This window comes from Hypanus sabinus, chromosome 31 (genome assembly GCF_030144855.1).
Source record: "Hypanus sabinus isolate sHypSab1 chromosome 31, sHypSab1.hap1, whole genome shotgun sequence".
Classification (NCBI taxonomy): Eukaryota; Metazoa; Chordata; class Chondrichthyes; order Myliobatiformes; family Dasyatidae; genus Hypanus; species Hypanus sabinus.
This window is the reverse complement of record NC_082736.1, coordinates 25713148-25733095: the sequence shown is the minus strand read 5'-3', so window position 1 is coordinate 25733095 and position 19948 is coordinate 25713148. Positions and strand designations below refer to the sequence as shown.

The window sequence follows — 19948 nt, the reverse complement described above, 5'->3', positions numbered from 1 at the left end:
GGGCCAGGGTATTATCGAGGCATTTCTTCCCTCTCGTCCCCCCCCCCCCCGGTTCCCACCCTCCATCCCCGCGTCTCACCGTTCCTCTTCCTGTCTCTTCGCTTCCCTCGGGCGGGAGGCCCCTCCGACCCGGCGGCGGAGGCAGAGTCGGGGCACCAGCTGTGTGGAAAAACGGGCCGCGGCCGGACAGGCGAACGGGCAGGCCGCCTCCCTCAGCCGTCAGCGCGCCGGCCCGCCCCGGAGGACCCCGCGCCGCCCCGCTGACGTCAGGGAGCCCGAGCCCGAGCCCGAGCCCCGCAGCCGGAGGCCGAGATGCCGTCGAAGAAGAAAAAATACAACGCGCGGTTCCCGCCGGTGAGTCCCGGTCCGGGGCGGGGACGAGTCCCGGGGGTGGGGGGTCCGGTACCCGGTTCCCGCCGGTGAGTCCCGGTCCGGGGCGGGGACGTGTCCCGGGGGTGGGGGGTCCGGTACCCGGTTCCCGCCGGTGAGTCCCGGGGGTGGGGGGTCCGGTACCCGGTTCCCGCCGGTGAGCCCCGGGGGTGGGGGGTCCGGTACCCGGTTCCCGCCGGTGAGTCCCGGTCCGGGGCGGGGACGAGTCCCGGGGGTGGGGGGTCCGGTCCCCGCCGGTGAGTCCCGGTCCGGGGCGGGGACGTGTCCCGGGGGTGGGGGGTCCGGTACCCGGTTCCCGCCGGTGAGTCCCGGGGGTGGGGGGTCCGGTACCCGGTTCCCGCCGGTGAGCCCCGGGGGTGGGGGGTCCGGTACCCGGTTCCCGCCGGTGAGTCCCGGTCCGGGGCGGGGACGTGTCCCGGGGGTGGGGGGTCCGGTACCCGGTTCCCGCCGGTGAGTCCCGGGGGTGGGGGGTCCGGTACCCGGTTCCCGCCGGTGAGTCCCGGTCCGGGGCGGGGACGTGTCCCGGGGGTGGGGGGTCCGGTACCCGGTTCCCGCCGGTGAGTCCCGGGGGTGGGGGGTCCGGTACCCGGTTCCCGCCGGTGAGTCCCGGGGGTGGGGGGTCCGGTCCCCGCCGGTGAGTCCCGGTCCGGGGCGGGGACGTGTCCCGGGGGTGGGGGGTCCGGTACCCGGTTCCCGCCGGTGAGTCCCGGGGGTGGGGGGTCCGGTACCCGGTTCCCGCCGGTGAGTCCCGGGGGTGGGGGGTCCGGTACCCGGTTCCCGCCGGTGAGTCCCGGGGGTGGGGGGTCCGGTACCCGGTTCCCGCCGGTGAGCCCCGGGGGTGGGGGGTCCGGTACCCGGTTCCCGCTGGTGAGTCCCGGTCCGGGGCGGGGACGTGTCCCGGGGGTGGGGGGTCCGGTCCCCGGTTCCCGCCGGTGAGTCCCGGTCCGGGGCGGGGACGTGTCCCGGGGGTGGGGGGTCCGGTACCCGGTTCCCGCCGGTGAGTCCCGGTCCGGGGCGGGGACGTGTCCCGGGGGTGGGGGGTCCGGTCCCCGGTTCCCGCCGGTGAGTCCCGGTCCGGGGCGAGGACGTGTCCCGGGGTGGGGGGTCCGGTACCCGGTTCCCGCCGGTGAGTCCCGGTCCGGGGCGGGGACGTGTCCCGGGGGTGGGGGGTCCGGTCCCCGGTTCCCGCCGGTGAGTCCCGGTCCGGGGCGGGGACGAGTCCCGGGGGTGGGGGGTCCGGTACCCGGTTCCCGCCGGTGAGTCCCGGTCCGGGGCGGGGACGAGTCCCGGGGGTGGGGGGTCCGGTCCCCGCCGGTGAGTCCCGGTCCGGGGCGGGGACGTGTCCTGGGGGTGGGGGGTCCGGTACCCGGTTCCCGCCGGTGAGTCCCGGGGGTGGGGGGTCCGGTACCCGGTTCCCGCCGGTGAGTCCCGGTCCGGGGCGGGGACGTGTCCCGGGGGTGGGGGGTCTGGTACCCGGTTCCCGCCGGTGAGTCCCGGGGGTGGGGGGTCCGGTCCCCGGTTCCCGCCGGTGAGTCCCGGTCCGGGGCGGGGACGAGTCCCGGGGGTGGGGGGTCCGGTCCCCGGTTCCCGCCGGTGAGTCCCGGTCCGGGGCGGGGACGTGTCCCGGGGGTGGGGGGTCCAGTACCCGGTTCCCGCCGGTGAGTCCCGGTCAGGGGCGGGGACGTGTCCCGGGGGTGGGGGGTCAGGTTCCCGCCGGTGAGCCCCGGTCCGGGGCGGGGACATGTCCCGGGGGTGGGGGGTCCGGTACCCGGTGAGTCCCGGTCCGGGGCGGGGACGAGTCCCGGGGGTGGGGGGTCCGGTCCCCGCCGGTGAGTCCCGGTCCGGGGCGGGGACGTGTCCCGGGGGTGGGGGGTCCGGTTCCCGTAGGTGAGTCCCAGTCCGGTGCGGGGACGTGTCCCGGGGGTGGGGGGTCCGGTACCCGGTTCCCGCCGGTGAGACCTGGTCCGGGGCGGGGACGAGTCCCGGGGGTGGGGGGTCCGGTACCCGCCGGTGAGTCCCGGTCCGGGGCGGGGACGTGTCCCGGGGGTGGGGGGTCCGGTTCCCGCCGGTGAGTCCCGGTCCAGGGCGGGGACGTGTCCCGGGGGTGGGGGGTCCGGTCCCCGCCGGTGAGTCCCGTTCCGGGGCGGGGATGTGTCCCGGGGGTGGGGGGTCCGGTTCCCGCCGGTGAGTCCCGGTCCGGGGCGGGGACGTGTCCCGGGGATGGGGGGTCCGGTTCCCGCCGGTGAGTCCCGGTCCGGGGCGGGGACGTATCCCGGGGGTGGGGGGTCCGGTACCCGGTTCCCGCCGGTGAGTCCCGGTCCGGGGCGGGGACGTGTCCCGGGGGTGGGGGGTCCGGTACCAGGTTCCCGCCGGTGAGTCCTGGTCCGGGGCGAGGACGTGTCCCGGGGTGGGGGGTCCGGTACCCGGTTCTCGCCGGTGAGTCCCGGTCCGGGGCGGGGATGTGTTCCGGGGGTGGGGGGTCCGGTCCCTGGTTCCCGTCGGGGAGTCCCGGTCCGGGGCAGGGACGTATCCCGGGGGTGGGGGGTCCGGTTCCCGGTTCCCACCGGTGAGTCCCAGTCCGGGGCGGGGACGTGTCCCGGGGGTGGGGGGTCCGGTACCAGGTTCCCGCCGGTGAGCCCCGGTCCGGGGCGGGGACGTGTCCCGGGGGTGGGGGGTCCGGATCCCGCCGGTGAGTCCCAGTCCGGGGCGGGGACATGTCACGGGGGTGGGGGGGTCCGGTCCCCGGTTCCCGCAGGTGAGTCCCAGTCCGGGGCGGGGACGTGTCCCAGGGGTGGGGGGTCCGGTCCCCGGTTCCCGCCGGTGAGTCCCAGTCCGGGGGGGCGAGGACGTGTCCCGGGGTGGGGGGTCCGGTCCCTGGTTCCCGCTGGTGAGTCCCGGTCCGGGGCAGGGACGTGTCCCGGGGGTGGGGGGGTCCGGTTCCCACCGGTGAGTCTCGGTCCGGGGCGGGGACGTGTCCCGGGGGTAGGGGGTCCGGTCCCCGGTTCCCTCCGGTGAGTCCCAGTCCGGGGCGGGGACGTGTCCCGGGGGTGGGGGGTCCGGTTCCCGCCGGTGAGTCCCGGTCCGGGGCGAGGACGTGTCCCGGGGTGGGGGGTCCGGTCCCTGGTTCCCGCTGGTGAGTCCCAGTCCGGGGCAGGGACGTGTATCGGGGGTGGGGGGTCCGGTTCCCGCCGGTGAGTCCCGGTCCGGGGCGGGGACGTGTCCCTGGGGGTGTGGTGTCCGGTACCCGGTTCCCGCCGGTGAGTCCCGGTCCGGGGCGAGGACGTGTCCCGGGGGTGGTGGGTCCGGTTCCCGCCGTTGAGTCCCAGTCCGGGGCGGGGACGTGTCCCGGGGGTGGGGTGTCCGGTTCCCGCCGGTGAGTCCCTGTCCGGGGTGGGGACGTATCCCAGGGGTGGGGGGGTCCGGTACCCGGTTCCCGCCGGTGAGTCCCGGTCTGGGGCGGGGACGTGTCCCGGGGGTGGGGGGTCCGGTACCCGGTTCCCGCCGGTGAGTCCCGGTCCGGGGCGGGGACGTGTATCGGGGGTGGGGGGTCGGTTCCCGCCGGTGAGTCCCAGTCCGGGGCGGGGACGTGTCCCGGGGGTGGGGGGTCTGGTTCCCGCCGGTGAGTCCCGGTCCGGGGCGAGGACGTGTCCCGGGGTGGGGGGTCCGGTCCCTGGTTCCCGCTGGTGAGTCCCAGTCCGGGGCGGGGACGTGTATCGGGGGTGGGGGGTCCGGTTCCCGCCGGTGAGTCCCGGTCCGGGGCGGGGACGTGTCCGTGGGGGTGTGGTGTCCGGTACCCGGTTCCCGCCGGTGAGTCCCAGTCCGGGGCGAGGACGTGTCCCGGGGGTGGTGGGTCCGGTTCCCGCCGGTGAGTCCCAGTCCGGGGCGGGGACGTGTCCCGGGGGTGGGGGGTCCGGTCCCCGGTTCCCGCCGGTGAGTCCCGGTCCGGGGCGAGGACGTGTCCCGGGGTGGGGGGTCCGGTACCCGGTTCTCGCCGGTGAGTCCCGGTCCGGGGCGGGGACGTGTCCCGGGGGTGGGGGGTCCGGTCCCTGGTTCCCGCCGGTGAGTCCCGGTCCGGGGCGGGGACGTGTCCCGGGGGTGGGGGGTCCGGTCCCTGGTTCCCGCCGGTGAGTCCCGGTCCGGGGCGGGGACGTGTCCCGGGGGTGGGGGTCCGGTACCCGGTTCCCGCCGGTGAGTCCCGGTCCGGGGCGGGGACGTGTCCCTGGGGTGGGGGGTCCGGTTCCCGCAGGTGAGTCCCAGTCCGGGGCGGGGACGTGTCCCGGGGGTTGGGGTCCGGTCCCCGGTTCCCGCCGGTGAGTCCTGGTCCCGGGCGGGGACATGTCCCAGTGGTGGGCCATCCGGTCCCTGGTTCCCGCCGGTGATTCCCGGTCTGGGGCGAGGACGTCCCTGGAGTGGGGGCTCCGGTACCCGGTCCGGGGCAGGTACGTGTCTCGGGGGTGGGGGGTCCGGTTCCCGCCGATGAGTCCCGGTCCGGGGCGGGGACGTGTCCCTGGGGGTGTGGTGTCCGGTACCCGGTTCCTGCCGGTGAGTCCCGGTCCGGGGCGGGGACGTGTCCCGGCGGTGGGGTATCCAGTACCCGGTTCCTGCTGGTGAGTCCCAGTCCGGGGCGGGGACGAGTCCCGAGGGTGGGGGGTCCGGTACCCGGTTCCCGCCAGTGAGTCCCGGTCCAGGGCAGGGACGTGTCCCGGTGGTGGGGGGTCCGGTTCCTGCTGGTGAGTCCCTGTGCGGGGCGGGGACGTGTCCCGGGGGTGGGGTGTCCGGTTGCCGCCGGTTTGTCCTGGTCCGGGGCGTGGGCGTGTCCCGGGTGTTGGGAGGTCCGGTCCACAGTTCCCGCCGGTGAGTCCCGGTCCGGGGCGGGGACATGTCCCGGGGGTGGGAGGTCCTGTACCCGGTTCCCGCCGGTGAGTCCCTGTCCGGGGCGGGGACGTGTCCCGGGAGTGGGGGGGTCCGGTACCCGGTGCCCGCCGGTGAGTCCCGGTCCGGGGCGCGGACAAGTCCCGGGGGTGGGGGGTCCAGTTCCCGCAGGTGAGTCCCAGTCCGGGGCGGGGACGTGTCCCGGGGGTGGGGGGGTGTCCGGTACCCGGTTCCCGCCGGTGAGACCCGGTCCGGGGCGGGGACGTGTCCCTGGGGTTGTGGTGTCCGGTACCCGGTTCCTGCTGGTGAGTCCCGGTCCGAGGCGGGGACGTGTCCCTGGAGTGGGGGTCCGGTACCCGGTCCGGGGCAGGGACGTGTCTCGGGGGTGGGGGGTCCGGTTCCCGCCGGTGAGTCCCGGTCCGGGGCGGGGACGTGTCCCGGGAGTGGGGGGGTCCGGTACCCGGTGCCCGCCGGTGAGTCCCGGTCCGGGGCGCGGACAAGTCCCGGGGGTGGGGGGTCCAGTTCCCGCAGGTGAGTCCCAGTCCGGGGCGGGGACGTGTCCCGGGGGTGGGGGGGGGTCCGATACCCGGTTCCCGCCGGTGAGACCCGGTCCAGGGCAGGGACGTGTCCCGGGGTGGGGGGGTCCGGTTCCCGCCGATGAGTCCCGGTCCGGGGCGGGGACGTGTCCCTGGGGGTGTGGTGTCCGGTACCCAGTTCCTGCCGGTGAGTCCCGGTCCGGGGCAGGGACATGTCCCGGGGTGGGGGCTCCTGTACCCGGCTCCCGCCGATGAGTCCCGGTCCAGGACGGGGACATGTCCCGGGGTGAGGGGGTCCGGTCCCTGGTTTCCGCCGGTGATTCCCGGTCTGGGGCGGGGACATGTCCCGGGGGTGGGGGGGACAGGTACCCGGTCCAGGGCGGGGACGTGTCTCGGGGGTGGGGGGTCCGGTCCGGGGCGGGGACGTGTCCCTGGGGTTGTGGTGTCCGGTACCCGGTTCCTGCCGGTGAGTCCCGGTCCCAGGCGGGGACGTGTCCCGGGGCTGGGGTTTTTGGTACCCGGCTCCCGCCTGTGAGTCCCGGTCCAGGGCGGGGACGTGTCCCGGGGCTGGGGGGTCCGGTACCGTGGCTCCCATTGGTGAGTCTGTGTCTGGGGTGGCGACATCTCCCGGGGTTGGGGGGTCCGGTACTGTGGTTCCCACCAGTGAGTCTGGTGTCCGAGGTGGGGATATGCCCCGGGGTGTTTGTGTGGGCGGACTCGGGCTGCTGACCTGGAGGAGCGAAATGGTTTCTTATCGTCACCGATACAGAGAAAAGCTCACCTTGCGAATCAAATCATTCAGTGGACTGAGGTAGAACGCAATAAGAATGCAGTTTCAGAGAGAGTGGAGTGCAGGGAAATGATAAGGTGCAAGATCATAATGAGGTGGATCGTGAGGTCAGGAGTGTATCTTGTCGTCTTTGCTGTTCGTCACTTGCGTAATTTTGATTTTTTCTTGCACCTTGGTGTTTTTTTTAAATGGATTCCATGTTGTTTTTCTTTTGTGGCTGTCTGTGAAAAGGCGTATCTCGGTTGTACATTGTATGAGTCCTTCGAAGAGCCTTCTAAAAGTAGGGTAAAAGCTGTAATGCGAGCCTGGCGGTACATGCTTTCAGATGTGTATCTTCTGCCTACCTGGAGGGGCCAGGTGTGAAAAAGCCCTGGTGGTGAGAAGTGGGGGAGGAGGAGAGAATGTCTGGGGTGGGTGGGGTCTCTTACTGTGTTGACTGATTTATCGGGGCAGCTTTGGTGCAACTGAATTTCCTGCTTCCTGCAGGTCGAGGGTGGGGGTCAGGGGGCTCGGTGGGCTGAATTTCTGGAACACGGGTAGTCTGGGTGTAAGATTTCGGAGCAGAATGAGGCCGTTCAGCCCATCGTGTCTACTCTAACATTCCATCACGGATTCATTACCCCTCTCAACTCCACTCCCTTCCCTTCTCCCCATAACCTTTGATGCCCTGACTAATCAAGAACCTATCAACCTCCGTTTTAAATACACCCAATGACATGCCCTGCACAGCCGACTGTGGCAATGAGTGCAACGCATTCCCCACCCTCTGGCTAAAGAAATTCCTCCTCATCTCTGTTCTAAAGGGGCATTTTGTTTATTCTGAGGCTATGCCCTGAGCGCCTAGGCTCCCCCACTTTTGGAAACATCCTCTCCACATCCAGTCTAACTAGTCCTTTTCTAGTTCGATGAGTTTCAGTGAGATTTCCTCTCATTCTTCTAAACTCCAGTGAGTACAGGCCCAAAGCTATCAGACAGTCTTCATACGTTTACTCCTAAACCCTCTTTGGTTCTGCCCCTGCCCCTGGAGTCCTCGGAGCTGACAGCCCACTGCCCCCGCGTGCCTCAGCTTTGTACTTTGCGGGGCAGAAGAATGAGGGGGTTGTTTCATTGAGACCAATTAAATATTGAAAGGCCTTCGATAGAGTAGACGCGGAGCAGGTATTTCCAGTAGCGGGAGAGTCTAGGACCAGAGGGCACGGGCGAATGTCCATTTGGAACGGGGATGAGGAGGAATTTCTTTAGCGGGGGGGGGGGGGGATGTGAATTTGTGGAATTCCTTGCCCCATGTGGCTGCGGAGTCCAAGTCACGGGGCCTGTTTGAAACGGAGGTTGATAGGGCAGGGAAGTCCTGTAGCAGCAGCCCCACGAGCTGGCAAGGACAGGCAATGCACTGAGATTACACCGAGGAAACAGAGTGAAGACAGTAGCCAACGATAAGCAATGCTCACTGTGTCCACTTGATCAGCAGGGGCATTGTTGTCGTCACCATCATCAGGAGCCGTATCCAGTTTGAGCTTTGACTGCCATGTTCCGAGTCAAGTGGATCAATTCATTGGTATTCATTTCCAGTTCTCTGGCTGCTGTCTCCAACATCATTTGTCTTTGCCTTTCTCTTGCTTTCTTCCCTTCAGTCTTTCCCATAATCACCGTGCATCCTAACTCCTCTTTCCTAATCACGTGCCCAATGACGTTGCCTTTTCACGATCTCATACACTATTTCTCTTTTTGTGCCCGCTCTGTTCATGACATCCTCGTTAGATGCTCGTTTCGTCCATGATATTCTTTGCATCCTCCTCAAAAGCCTCATCTCTGCTGCTTCAATTCGGTTCCTCACGTTGCTCGGTATTGTCCAACATTCTGATCATCATAACTGGATAAACGTAACATTTCAGTGTTCTGAGGCGGGTTGTCATGCCCGGTTTAGTGTTGGTCAGTATACCCTTCATTCTCATAAAGGTGTCTTTTGCCATCCCTATTCTACTTTGATGCCCATGTCGCACCTGCCACCTGATGTCACCCAGCTTCCTAAGTAGCAAGAGTTCCGTACTTGTTTTATGTCTTCCCCGTTTATTCTCAGCCTGCAGACAGGATTCTCCTTTTTAGATATCACTGTACATTCTGTCTTTTTGCAATTGATAGACCCATTTTTTGCTCTTTCTTCAACAACTGTATCGATTAAGTTTTGCAGTTCTTCCTCCGTACTTGCAGTTAACACAGTGTCACCTGCGTATCTGAAACTATTGATGCTTTCACCGCCAACTCTGATTTCCAAGATGTCTCTTACTTTTTGTAATATAGTTTCCCTGCACTCATTAAACAAATCAGGGAAGAAAACACACCCTTGTCTAATGCCTCTCCTGATTTCATAAAGTGACTCGCTCTCCATCTATTCTTACAGCGGCAGTTTGTTCCCAGTACAGATTTCTGATTAGGTGGTGGTCTTTCGAATCTAGGTCTAGAATTTCCTGTAATATTTCAAATAACTTTCTGTGGATCACTTTATCGAATGCTTTTGTGTAGTCGATAAAACAAACTAGTCTTATTGCACTTGAATAGCTCGTTCTGATAGTATCCTTAACATCGATATCATGTTTCTTGTACCTTTGTTTTTCACAAAACCACATTGTTCTTTACCTATTTCAGCTTGTATTTTACTTTTAGCTCTTGTCATTGTCGTACCTCGGAGAAAATTCACTATTGAATCCAGTAATGGAACTAGACCAGGTAGCCACCGTGTTAGACACCTCTTAAGGTGGCCCCTGGTGTAAGTCTGGGTCTTCTGCAGCTGTAGCCCGTCCACTTGTTGTGTGTCCAGAGATGCTCTTCTGCACACCGCTGTTGTAACGTGTAGTTATTTGAGTCACTGTCAGCTTGAACCAGTCCAGCCGTTCTCGAATCAAACCAGATCAAGTTTAATCATCATTCAAACCATACACAGATATAGCTGATCGAGACGGTGTTCCTCCCCCATCCGAGTTTCCCTCTGCCTCCTCCAGCTGCCTATCACCTCTCTCATGGTTCCGCCTCCTACCACATAGTGCTTTCCCCTTACATTCCTTCTTCACCTTCCCTGCCGTCCTTTCCCTGCTTCCCCTCCCCCACCCCTTGATCTTTCCTCTGATTGGTTTTTCACCTGGCACCTTCCACCCTCCCCCCCCACCTTCTTTGTAGGGCCCCTGCCCCCTCCCCTCTTCAGTCCTGACAAAGGGTCTCGGCCCGAAAAGTTGACCGCTCGTTTCCACGGATGCTGCCCGACCTCCAGCGTGTTGTGCGTTTCACGCATTGAGTTGGCTCATCGTGATTGGTTGATTAGATATTTGCGTTAACGTGCTGATGTACCTAATCAAGCGGCCACTGAGTGTGCATTTTAATTGTAAATCCAAGCGAGCGAAAAATGGACCAGGGCAGGGGTTCCCAACCTTTTCTAAGGCATGGACCAGTCAAGTGGTCCATGAATCCCTGTGTCAACGTGACAGTAACGAAGTAAATGAGACAGAAACAATTACGAGTCAAGTTTATTGTCATTTAACTATATACATATACACCGTCATACAAAACGACGTTTCTCCGAATCGGAGTGTAAAGCACAGTAGTACACGTAACGCAGAATAACTTGGGAAAGTTAGAATTAAATCTCCAAATGAAAAGTGAAAGGCATAAGTTAAGTATTGTAGGGTACGGAACAGATTAGCCAGTGACATTTCAAATATAATGCGTCAGGGAGTTCAGAAGCCTGACGGCCTGAGGGAAGAAACTGTTTCCCACCCTGACCGTTCTTGTCTTCATGCATCGGAGTCTCCTGCCCGATGGTAGAAAGTCAGAGAGGATGCCGGATGGACGGGTGGGATCCTGGATAATACTAAGGGCCCTGCGTACACAGTGCTCCTGATAAACATCCCCGATGTACAGTAGGGAGACCCCTGTGATCCTCTCGGCCGTTCTCACAGTCCTTTGTAGGGACTTCTGGTCCGATGCTCGGCTCCTCCCGGACCAGATGGAGATGCAACTTGTCAGGACGTTCTCAACGGTGCTCCTGTGCGGTTCAGTTAAGATGGGGGTGGGGGGGAGCCTCGCTTCCCTCAGTCTCTTCAGGAAGTGGAGGCGCTGCTGTGCTGCCTTGTTCAGGGAGGGACCAGGTGAGGTCGTCCGTGTTGTGAACTCCCAGGAACTTGGTGCACTTAACGCTCGGGGGCGGGGGGGGGGGGGAATGGTTCGTCTGCACTCACCCGAAGTCCAGAAAGAGTCCGAATTCGAGATGGTACCACTGGGAAAGGGCTGCGAGAGGCCTCTGGAGTCTGACAGCAGGGGGGAAGAAGGTGTCCTTCAGTCTGGCATCCTATCTCCTCCCAGAAGGTAGAGAAGGAGGAATGGCCAGTTTGTCCTTCCCAAGGCGGAGAGTCTCAGAATCGCCTCGATCATTGGCTCGTCCGACCGCTGGTCCCTGCAGGGGGTTGTGAGGACTACTGAGATCATTGGGGTCTCTCCTCCGCCCGTTCGAGATATTTATCAGGCGCGCTGCGTAGGCAGGGTCCTCAGCGTTACCAGTGATCCCTCGTGGCCTTCCAGCCATCTTTCTAACCCCCTGCCATCAGGCAGGAGGCACAGGACCTGTCAGGATGGGAAGCAGCTTCTCCCCTGGGCCGCAAGACGACTGAGCTGAACTGACTGAACTCCCTGCCGCCATCGTGAAGCGCCCGTAGCTTAAACTGTTTTCTTTTCGACTTGGATCCTAAGTGCACCGTATTAATTTGTGTAATTTACGTGTTCTGTGTGTGAGGTGTTGTGCACCTTGGAACGGAGGAATGTCTCGTTGGTGGTGTACACAGGTACGGTTGAGTGATGTTAACTCTGAGTAAGAGATCAGTGGTTTGCAGCTGGGGTGGACCATGGAGTGGTACGGCACAGAAACGGGCCCTTCAGCCCGCTGTCTGGTACTGAACTCGCTAAGTTTGTCGTTAAATGCCCGACCAAACTAATCCCTTCCGCCTAGACATCCTGCGCATTCGTGTGCCTGAGCACCTCTCATATCTGCCTCCTTCGTTGCCCCGTGAAGTGCATTCCAAGACCCCGCCGTTCGTATAAATCCCCTTTTAACCTGCCTCCTCGTGCCGGGGAGAAAAGACGCTGGCTAACTTTTCTTTGTACAGTCGGCCCTCCTTATCCGCGGGTTCCACATGCGCGGATTCAGCCAACTGCGGATCGGGAAAACCCGGAAGTTCTCTCTCCAGCACTCGTTGTTTGAGCATGTAGAGACTTTTTTCTTGTCATTATTCCCTAAACAATACAGTATAACAACTATTTACATTGTATTAGGTACTATAAGTAATGTAGAGATGATTTAAAAGTACAGGCAGCCCCCAGGTTATGAAGGAGTTCTGTTCCTGAGTCCGTCTTTAAGTCGGATTTGAATTCGGAACAGGTACATCCGGTATTATTTAGCGTCAGTTAGACAAAGGTTTGTCTTAGTATATAGTATATATTTTACCTTTCTAAGCATATAAAACACTTAAGAAACGTATGTATTTCAATAATTTACTGCGTTGCTCAGTGATAATTGTAGCTTTCATCAGGGAGGGGCCTTTCACATGCTCCATTAAAATTGTTCCGATCGTTGACCAACAGTAGCCTAACACTTTTCCAGTGACCGATGGCATCTCACCTCTTTCTGATCGCTTTATTACTTGCACTTTATTTTCAATCGCGATTGTGATTACTTTCAGAGCTGCGTCGCCAGGTCCTAATGTCCACCGCACAGAGCATGTTAAATAAAGTCCGGGGTTCCGCTGGGTCCTAAAGTCCACCACACTGAGACAGGTTAAATAAAGTCCGGGGTTCCGCTGGGTCCTAAAGTCCACCGCACTGAGACAGGTTAAATAAAGTCCGGGGTTCCGCTGGGTCCTAAAGTCCACCGCACTGAGACAGGTTAAATAAGGTCTGGGGTTCCGCCAGGTCCTGATGTCCACCGCACTGAGACAGGTTAAATAAAGTCCAGGGTTCCGCTGGGTCCTAATGTCCACCGCACAGAGCATGTTAAATAAAGTCCGGGGTTCCGCTGGGTCCTAAAGTCCACTGCACAGAGCATGTTAAATAAAGTCCGGAGTTCCGCTGAGTCCTAAAGTCCACCGTATTGAGACAGGTTAAATAAAGTCCGGGGTTCCGCTGGGTCCTAAAGCCCACCACACTGGGACAGGTTAAATCAGGGGTCGGCAACGTTTACCACTGAAAGAGCCAATATGGACTTATTTCCCACAGAAAAGAAAACAGTGGGAGCCACAAAACCCGTTTGACATTTAAAATGAAATAACACTGCATGCAATGGTTTTTTTTTGCCTTTATGCTATGTATAAACAAACTATAATGTGTTGCATTTATGAAATTGATGAACTCCTGCAGAGAAAACGAAATTACATTTCTGCATGCAACAAAAACATTTTGAACTCCGAAAAAAAGACGTTGGGTTGAAGGTTACTCCATAGTTAGCCTACCTTGGATCGAAGAATTAAAAGAAAGCGCGCACTGGCGGGTGTCAGGCATTGGCAGTGGTGATGTATATTAATAGCGATAAAAAACACGTTGTAGCGGTGTAGCGCTACATGCAGCGCTAAAATAAAGACACTGCAGTCAAAGGTAACTTTATTCGAACTAAGCAGCCTTGATTTAAAGCCTCCCTCAACCCGTCCCCGTGGGCGCGGATGCTCCAAAAGACCCATACTCACAAACCCCCGTAGGCTATCTCCCTTAGCCGGAACGGTGGCTAATTGTAATTTCAAAAACTAACAAACTACGGGGAGCCGCAGGTTGCCGACCCCTGGGTTAAATAAAGTCCGGGGTTCCGCTGGGTCCTAAAGTCCATTGCACTGAGCATGTTAAATAAAGTCCGGGGTTCCGTTGGGTCCTAAAGACCACTGCACTGAGCATGTTAAATAAAGTCCGGGGTTCCGCTGGGTCCTAATGTCCACCGCACTGAGACAGGTTAAATAAGGGACTTGAGCATCCGCGTATTTTGGTATCCGCGGGGGGGGGGTCCCGGAACAATCCCTCGTGGATAAGGAGGGCCGACTGTATGTGCTTCATAATCTTTTAAACCTCTTCTCACAACCTTGCTTAATGGTATTGGTCCACGACGTAAAAAGGTTTAGGAGTCCCCCCCACCGGGCCCTCCCTCAGTCTCCGCTGCTCCGAGTTGTTGCACCCTCTCCCCCGGCACTCGCCCCCTGATCCCAGTAGCATCCTGGTGAGCCTCTCCTGTGCCCTCTCTGAAGCTGTGACAGCTTCCCTGCGAGGGGTCGGACAGCAAGGAGCACAGCGACGTGCCCAGAATGCCGGGGGAGCCCGGCAGGTCAGGCAGCATCCCTGGACAGGAATAAAGAGTGGACGTTTCGGGCAGAGGCTGGCAGGTGATGGGTGGAAACAGTAAAGGGCTGAAGAAGGAGGAATCTGATAGGAGAGGAGGGTGGGCAATGGGAGAAAGGGAAAGAGGAGGGGCACCAGAGAGAAGAGGTGGGCAGGTGAGGAGGAGAAGGGAGCCAGAATGGGGAATGGTTAAAGGGCATTTATTCTGGCCGACTCTTTGTTCCCCTCCATCAGCAAGCAGTGATGATCTGTGGAGGGGGATAAAGAGTCAGAAGCTTTTGGCCAAGGCCCTTCATCGGGACTCTGATTGAGTCTGTCAGTGCTGTCGCTCCACACTTCCAGCGTCCACGGAGCCTCCTTGTGTCCCTCGATTGCACTGACCCTGTTTGTCCACTCTGTTCCTGTCGTAGGCCAGGATAAAGAAGATCATGCAGACGGACGAAGAGATCGGGAAGGTGGCCGCCGCTGTCCCGGTGATAATCTGTATCCTTCGGAAGCCGTCCCTGACGAGCCCCATGGGGTGGGGAGAAAGGGCTGCTTGAGCCATGGTTCTGAGAATTCCTCTCCGATCTCCTGGATCTAATTGTCCCAGTGACACCCGATGGGCCGAATGGTGTAATTCTGATCCAATGTCTTGCGGTCATCCAAAGACTCCTGCAGAAAAGGCCAGTCAGCCCATCTGCCCTGTTCTACCCTTCTCTCTAGCCAGTCTCTGCCATCAAACCCCATCCCTTAATACTTTTTGTAGTGGAGAGGATGTTTCCCAGCGTCAGGGAGTGTAGGACCAGAGGGCACAGCCTCAGAATGCAAAGCGATGGGGGGATTTCTTTACCCAGAGGCTGGTGAATCGGCAGAATTCATTGCCACAGGCGGCACAGATTCCAGCAAACAGGGCCGTACGGCCCACCTGACCCATTCTATCCTTTCACTCAGACTGTAGCCAGTCTGCGCCATAAAACCTTCATCCCTTAATACCTTTTGTGAGCAAGTGTCCCACATTGATGTGCTACCATTGTCACATTTGTTAAGTCGAGTTCTTTCATGTTTGTTTTATAGAACATAGAGTAGTACAGCACGGTACAGGCCCTTCGGCCCACAATGTTGTGCCAACCCTTAAACCCTGCCTCCCATATAACGCCCCCCCCCCCCCCCCCCGGCTTGTAATCCGGAAGCCTTCGCTGGTAATTTAGAGACAACCTAGGTGGCCTAGTAGCATCTAAAGTGATGATTCCGCTTCGTCTGGATTGGTAACGACCAATATTAAAACGAGGTTCTCTATTGGAAATCAAAACGGTTCAACACAGAACAGAACAGTCCCTTCAACTCCCGATGTTGTGCCAACCCTTCAACCTAATCCAGCTTCAATCTAACCCTTCCCCGCCCCCCCCCCCATACCCCTTCATTGTTATTTCATCCATGTGGCTATCAAATATATCTGCTCCAGAGGGCTGTTCCATGCACTCTGTGTTTAAAAATATATATATATATATATTACCTCTGACATTCCCCCCCCCCCCCTGCACTTCCCTCCAATCATCTTTAAATTAGGATTTTCGACCTGAGGAAAGAGTCTGTGGCTCTTATCATCTTATACACCTCTATCAAGTCGCCTGAAATCCAGGCAGCATTCTGGTAAGTCCTTTCGCCTTCTGAAGCTTCCACATCTTTCTGATAGTGAAGGGCTTCAAAACTGAGCACAGTACTCCCAAGGGTGGTCTGGCCAGGGTTTTTAACGGAGACGCAGCGTCACCCTTGCAGCTCTTGAACTGAACTCGCCCCCCCCCCCCACGCACTCGCAACCTCCCAGTCAACTTAGAAGGACGTCGACCACCGACCTCCCTCTGTTTTCCCCCCACACTGCCAAGAATCTTGCCGTTAGCTTTTTTTTTTACTCCGCCTTCGCATGTTTCCAGTTTGACTTCCGAACTGGGAGCAATCTACCCGCAAGGATCCAGGAACGTGAACTGGCTGTCCAACAGCTTGGCCAGCTCCCCCTCGTCTCTACCCATGAAGGCCGAGAGGGCCACAAACTTGACTGGGCATCATGACGCGAGCGAGCAGGTGGGGTGCAAGAGAATCTCTAGAACCGTGGTTTTCTGTGAATAATTCTGTAAACAGATGGACACGCATTTTTTAAGCCAACGCAGACAAATTTCTGGACCACAATGCACTGAGTTCACCACACAGCCATTCAGCAATGAGGCCTCTCCCTACTTCAAAACTAAGTCTACGTAATGATGACCAATCAATAAGACAATAGACAATAGGCACAGAAGTAGACCATTCGGCCCTTTGAGCCTGCACCGCCATTTTGAGATCGTGGCTGATCAATCACTATCAATACCCTTTTCCTGCCTTGTCCCCATATCCCTTGATTCCCCTATCCATAAGATACCTATCTAGCTCCTTCTTGAAAGCATCCAGAGAATTGGCCTCCACTACCTTCCGAGGCAGTGCATTCCAGAGAAGAAGTTTCTCCTTAACTCTGTCCTAAATGACCCACCCCTTACTCTCAAACCATGCCCTCTGGTACCGGACTCTCCCAGCATACGGAACATACTTCCTGCCTCTATCTTGTCCAATCCCTTAATAATCTTGTATGTTTCAATCAGATCCCCTCTCAATCTCCTTAATTCCAGCGTGTACAAGCCCAGTCTCTCTAACCTTTCTGCGTAAGACAGTCCAGACCTCGTGAATCTACACTGCACTTCCTCTACAGCCAGGATGTCCTTCCTTAACCCTGGAGACCAAAACTGTACACAATACTCCAGGTGTGGTCTCACCAGGGCTCTATACAAATGCAAGAGGATTTCCTTGCTCTTGTACTCAATTCCCTTTGTAATAAAGGCCAACATTCCATTAGCCTTCTTCACTGCCTGCTGCACTTGCTCATTCACCTTCAGTGACTGATGAACAAGGACTCCTAGATCTCTTTGTATTTCTCCCTTACCCAACTCTACACCATTCAGATAATAATCTGCCTTCCTGTTCTTACTCCCAAAGTGGATAACCTCACACTTATTCACATTAAGCGCCATCTGCCAAGTATCTGCCCACTCACCCAGCCTATCCAAGTCACCCTGAATTCTCGTAACATCCTCATCACATGTCACACTGCCACCCAGCTTAGTATCATCAGCAAACTTGCTGATGTTATTCTCAATGCCTTCATCCAAATCGTTAACGTAAATGGTAAACAGCTGGGGTCCCAATACCGAGCCCTATGGCACCCCACTAGTCACCACCTGCCATTCCGAGAAACACCCATTCACCGCTACCCTTTGCTTTCTATCTGCCAACCAGTTTTCTATCCATGTCAATGCCTTCCCCCCCGATGCCCTGAGCTTTGATTTTACCCACCAATCTTCTATGTGGGGCCTTCTGAAAATCGAGGTACACTACATCCACTGGATCTCCCCCGTCTAACTTCCTGCATACATCCTCGAAAAACTCCAACAGATTAGTCAAGCATGATTTACCCTTGGTAAATCTGTGCTGGCTCGGCCCAATCCTAACACTGCTATCTAGATATGCCACTATTTCATCCTTAATAATGGACTCTAGCACATTTCCCAGCAACGGTCAGGCTGACAGGTCGATAGTTCTCTGTTTTCTCCCTCCCTCCTTTTTTAAAAAGTGGGATAACATTAGCCATTCTCCAATTTCCAGGGTCACCTCCTTTAGTACCCTAGGATGCAGACCATCTGGACCTGGGGATTTGTCAGCCTTCAGTCCCATCAGTCTTCTCATCACCATTTCCTTCCGAATGTCAATCTGTTTCATTTCCTCTGTTACTCTATGTCCTTGGCCCATCCATACATCTGGGAGATTGCTTTTGTCTTCCTTAGTGAAAACAGATCTAAAGTACTCATTAAATTCTTCTGCCATTTCTCTGTTTCCCATAATAATTTCACCCAATTCATTCTTCAAGGGCCCAACATTGTTCTTAACTATCTTCTTTCTCTTCACATACCTAAAAAAGCTTTTGCTATCTTCCTTTATATTCCTGGCTAGCTTGCATTCGTACCTCATTTTTTTCTCCCCGTATTGTCTTTTTAGTTAAGTTCTGTTGTCCCTTAAAAGCTTCCCAATCATCTGTCCTCCCACTCACCTTAGCTCTATCACATTTCCTTTTTTTTTTACTGCTATGCAATCTCTGACTTCCTTTGTCAACCACTGTGGCCCCTCTCCCCCCTTTGAATCCTTCCTTCTCTGGGGGATGAACTGATTTTGTACCTTGTGCATTATTCCCAAGAATACCTGCCATTGCTGTTCCACTGTCTTTTCTGCTAGGCTATCCGTCCAGTCAACTTTGGCCAGCTCCTCCCTCATGGCTCCATAGTTTCCCCTGTTCAACTGCAACACTGACACCTCCGAGCTGCCCTTATCCTTCTCAAATTGCAGATAAAAGCTTATCATATTCTGATCACTACCTCCTAATGGCTCCTTTACTGCGAGATTGCTTATCAAATCCTGTTCATTACATAACACTAAATCCAGAATAGTCTTGTCCCTGGTTGGCTCTCGTACAAGCTGTTCCAAGAATGCATCCCTTAGGCACTCTACAAACTCCCTATCCTGTGGTCCAGCACCAAACTGATTCTCCCAGTTCACCTGCACGTTGAAATCCCCCATAACTACTGCGACATTAGCTTTGCCACATGCCAATAAGTGTCTGAAGTTCAAGCATTTGGGGGGGGGGACACCACCTGTGACCAGCGCACTGATGATGTCTCCTCATACGGCAATGAAACACTTGCGGATGGATTGCCAAGTTCGGGGAACAACTCAACTTGGACTCCATCGGCCAAATCTGATTCACCGCAAAAGTTCGGCACGGACGTGCTTCCACTGGCCCCTCTAACGTCCTGCGCGGTTGCACGAGACGTCGAGGCCGCGTTTGGGCCGTCGTGCTCAGTTTTGGTCACCCTGCTGTGGGGACGATGCCATTTGGTTGGAAATTGGGCAGGAGAGGCCTACGAGGACGTCGCCGGGCCTGAGAGAGATTTAGACAGCTTGGCACCTTTCTCCTGAGATGGAGTGTGGGAGAAAGAGGTGTATAAAATCAAAGATGGGGTCTCATACGGTTTCTTCCCCATGGCTTGGGGATTCAAGCATTGGGGGGGCACAGGTTTAGGAGGGGAGAGATTTACTCGCAACCTGAAGAACTTTTCACCCCCCCCCCCCCACCCCCAGAACACGCTGCCAGAAGAAGGCGCTGGGCAGGTCCTTTCGTTCTGTACCGTGTTGTGAGACGTGGGCAAGCATGCTCTTTCCATGACCGTGGTTGTTGTTGGCAAATTTTTCTACAGAAGTCGTTTGCCATTGACGGTCGTTGTCGGTACTCGTCAGAGATTGTCTGCCTCGCTTGTGACAGGCACCGGCTGCTCCCACGGTGACCCTGATCGGGGCGGGGGGGGGGGGGCTAAGCAGGGGCTACACCTCGCCCAAGGGTGACCTGCAGGCCACCGGAGGGAAGGAGCGCCTCACACCTCCACGCCTTCAGCTGCTGAGCAGGTGCATGAACCCGACAGATACACTACTGTGCAAGTCTTGTGGACCTGTGTATAGCTAGGGTGCACAGTACTGTGGTAATTTTATGTATTGCACTGTCCTGCTGCCACAAATTTCATGACATTTGAGAGTGATAAGCCTGGTTCTCTGTCGAGGACTGAGAGTGGGAAGGGGGCAGGGAGAGAGGAATCGTGGTTGGGAAAAGGGGAGGGAGCGGAGAGACATTCTGTAACGGTCAATAAACCAATCGTTTGGAATCAAATGACCTCGCCTGGTGTCTCAGGGCTGGCTGTGGCTGCACCCGCACCACTCCTCTGCCACCTGTCCCACGCCCCTCCCGCGGCGCTCCACCCTCACCATTCCCAACACCCTTTGCCCCCGCCAGATTTACAAAGTGGCTCTCCGCTCCACGTTGATGAGTGCGATCCCGTGCGAAAGTTTGGGCACTTTAGCTACATAGATGTGCCGAAGACTTTGGCACAGTGCTGCAGAC

At 58.3% G+C, this 19948-nt stretch overlaps 1 protein-coding gene across 1 annotated transcript in view; it reads left to right on the top strand.

Annotated features, from left to right (window-relative positions):
• Positions 1–196: 196 nt before the first annotated feature.
• drap1 (DR1-associated protein 1 (negative cofactor 2 alpha)) overlaps positions 197–19948 on the top strand; it is a 35534-nt gene continuing 15782 nt past the window's right edge. The window contains exons 1-2 of the mRNA XM_059955232.1: positions 197–354; positions 14352–14424. Of these exons, the coding sequence (XP_059811215.1) occupies positions 313–354; positions 14352–14424 (115 nt within the window). The 5' untranslated portion in view covers positions 197–312. The remainder of the gene's footprint in view (positions 355–14351; positions 14425–19948) is intronic.